General features: G+C 33.6%; 1 protein-coding gene across 1 annotated transcript; it reads left to right on the top strand.

Moving 5' to 3' along the window:
- The first annotated feature begins 1,499 nt into the window (after positions 1–1,499).
- LOC139426518 (uncharacterized) lies at positions 1,500–1,937 on the top strand. Its single transcript, XM_071185742.1, has one exon. The coding sequence runs from the start codon at positions 1,500–1,502 to the stop codon at positions 1,935–1,937; it is 438 nt and encodes a 145-aa protein (XP_071041843.1).
- Positions 1,938–2,861: the final 924 nt, after the last annotated feature.

The raw sequence follows: 2,861 nt of genomic DNA, 5'->3' as shown, positions 1-2,861 counted from the left end.
TATAACGTCGTTGCCGGGTGGAAGGATTAAAACAGGTCTTAAGCAGGGAAAACTGTACGAAATTTATTTATTAATTATTAGACTGAGAGCAGCTTTAAAAAGTGCAAACGAAATCGTTGTGTTCTTCGATATATGTTAAAGAAAATCTTACAAAGTAAATCCATAAAATATTTCAATTTAGGGAAAGAGTGAAATCTTAGTAATTGGTTTATCAAACAGGTCGCGCGATTCCTACAAAGAGCAGAGGGGGAAAATGTCTCTCTCTTAATTAATGCATGCTTGAGCCAAAAATAGATTTAAGGACAGGATGGGAATTTAAAAGTGTGAGAAAGTGCTTCGATTAGAATAATAAAATAAAAGGATATTTCAGAAAAGAAATAACATAAAAAGATTAATTGAAGCTTTTTATGATCCACAAATGAACGAAATCACGTTAGCAATTTCTTTTGATTAATTAGTTAATTTTTAAAAATGAAACAATTTAAGACATTTGAAAAACGGAATAAAATGCTATGTCCATTTTCTGAAATATCTATATCCATTCCCTTAAACACGCATTTCGAATTGTGTTCATTTTCTTAAATACGTACTTTGAGCTGCGTTCGTTTTCATGAGCACTCATTTCGAGCTGTCTCCTTATGAGCTGTCTCTCTTTTTATAAACATTCGTTTCGAGCTGTTTCCATTTTCAGAACCACGCATTTTGAGCTGTCTCCCTTTTCATAAACCCTCGTTTTGATTTGTCTCCATTTGTATTAACTTATATTATAAACTCTGTCGACTTTCGTAAACACGTTAAAGAAACTGTCTCCATTATCATAAACACGCAATTCGAGACCGGGTTTAAAAACTCACCAACGTTATTCGTTATTTGGTTAAATCCTGTTTTGGCATTTTGATGGATTCCCCCCCCCCAGTTTTTTCTGCTAATACAGTTGTTCGATTTATGTTATGATCATACATTAAATAGTAAAAAGAAGTATTTTAAGTAAAAGTCCAATTTCATCACCTAGTAAAAGTCTATCATCTTTTGAAAAAGATTTAAATAATTAATGTTTTTATGCTCCTGTAAGGTTATATAGTTATACATTGAGGATAAATAGATAGATATCTCACAAAAACAAATTGAAAGAAATGTTATATTCCACAAGAACAAATTATTAAGATAAGGAGTTCTGCAATCTAATTCCTCATGAATCTAACACTCCTTATCTCCCCCTCTGCTGACCCTACGGATGGTCCGCTCAAAGTTCCAGCCCACGTCCTATAGCGTCCACCATGTAAATGTGGGTGAACACAAACATTTTGTTGATTTGTAACTTACAAATCTTCAATTTGTTTTTATGGGGTATCTACACTGAATAGCCAAAAAAACTGGTACAGGCATGAGTATGCAAATAAAGGGGTTGGAGCCAATCAAAGTACAGCGCTGCAATCGGCAACGCGTATATAAGACAACGAGTATCTAGCACAGTTCTTAGATTGGTTACTGCTGCTACAATGCCAGGTTATACAGATTTAAGTGAGTTTGAACGTGGTGTTATAGTCGGCGCGCGGGAGATGGGACATAGCATCTCCGAGATAGCAATGAAATTTGGATTTTCACGTATGACCATTTCACGAATATACCGTGAGTATCGGAAATCCAGTAAAACATCAAATCTACGACATATCTGCGGTCAGAAAAAGATCATGCAAGAACGAGATCAACGACGATTGACGAGAATCATTAAACGTGACAGACGTGCAACCCTTCCACAAATTGCAGCAGATTTCAATGCTGGGCCATCAACAAGTGTCAGCGTGCGAACCATTCAACGAAACATCATCGATATGGGCTTTCCATATGGGCTTCCCTACACGATATTAGGCAGGTATACCAGTTTTTTTTTGGCTCTTCAGTGTATTTCATTGATGAGAACAAAAGTTGATACATGAACGGCCAGCTACGAGTCAGCATCCAGGAAGCCACGCCCCTTCTCGACTTTTTGTTTTTGTATGTGTGTGTGTGATCACAGTTCACTGTGATTTCTTTCTTATTTTTTCACTTCTTACCAACAACTGAAAAAACATCATCGTTGAATCAGTTAATGTTGCTTCGCGGCAGAGCACTGAGATTTTTGCTATTTCCAACATTCCTACAGATTGGCTAATTAACGAGTCTGATGCACGAATGAGCACAAAATTTTTAATTACAAATGAAAGAATATATTATTAAATTACTAATGAGAAACTGATTACAAATTTGTAATCGGTTTCTCTCTTCAAGATAACGACGCGAAAATATCTAAAATGCGTTAAAAATTTCATGCAACGGAAGAAAAAAAATTTTTCTGAGTGTCATTTGTAATTGTTTCTGGTTTTCTGGTTTATTTATTTTAGAAAAATTAACTGATGCTTAATTATTATAGATAGATTCCCTGCGAGAATATTTATGAGAGCATTAAGAATTACATTTTCAAAAAAACTGACGGAAAAAAAGAAAACACTTTTTCAATGATGAATACAGGCACAAATGAGCAACATATAATGTAATTTATTCAAGTTTTTGAAAGAATGAGATATATATTTTTATAAGACTTTTAAATTTTGTCCAAGGTTTTTATTATTCATTCAAACTATTTGCAAATACAAATATGGAATTCCTAAGATAATCTCAATATGAAAATGCTTAGCAATATTTTCAGAATGGAATAGATAAGATATTCAGAAATATGATTAAAATTTTTGAAGACATCAAAGTAAAACGTTTTACAGTCAATTATTTCAAAACATAAAAGCTGCATCGGTACCATATATGGATATTTTCAGCGTTCTGAATTCCTTTATGATTTTAAAAACTTGAAACATTTTCAGTTCTTG

This window comes from Parasteatoda tepidariorum, chromosome 9, assembly GCF_043381705.1.
Source record: "Parasteatoda tepidariorum isolate YZ-2023 chromosome 9, CAS_Ptep_4.0, whole genome shotgun sequence".
NCBI lineage: Eukaryota > Metazoa > Arthropoda > Arachnida > Araneae > Theridiidae > Parasteatoda > Parasteatoda tepidariorum.
The sequence above is the reverse complement of the archived record's forward strand: the minus strand, read 5'-3'. Positions and strand labels throughout refer to the sequence as shown.

What these genes read in the sequence shown, in the direction of transcription:
- LOC139426518 (XM_071185742.1), top strand. Translation starts at nt 1,500, where the DNA reads ATGCCAGGTTATACAGATTTAAGTGAGTTTGAACGTGGTGTTATAGTC.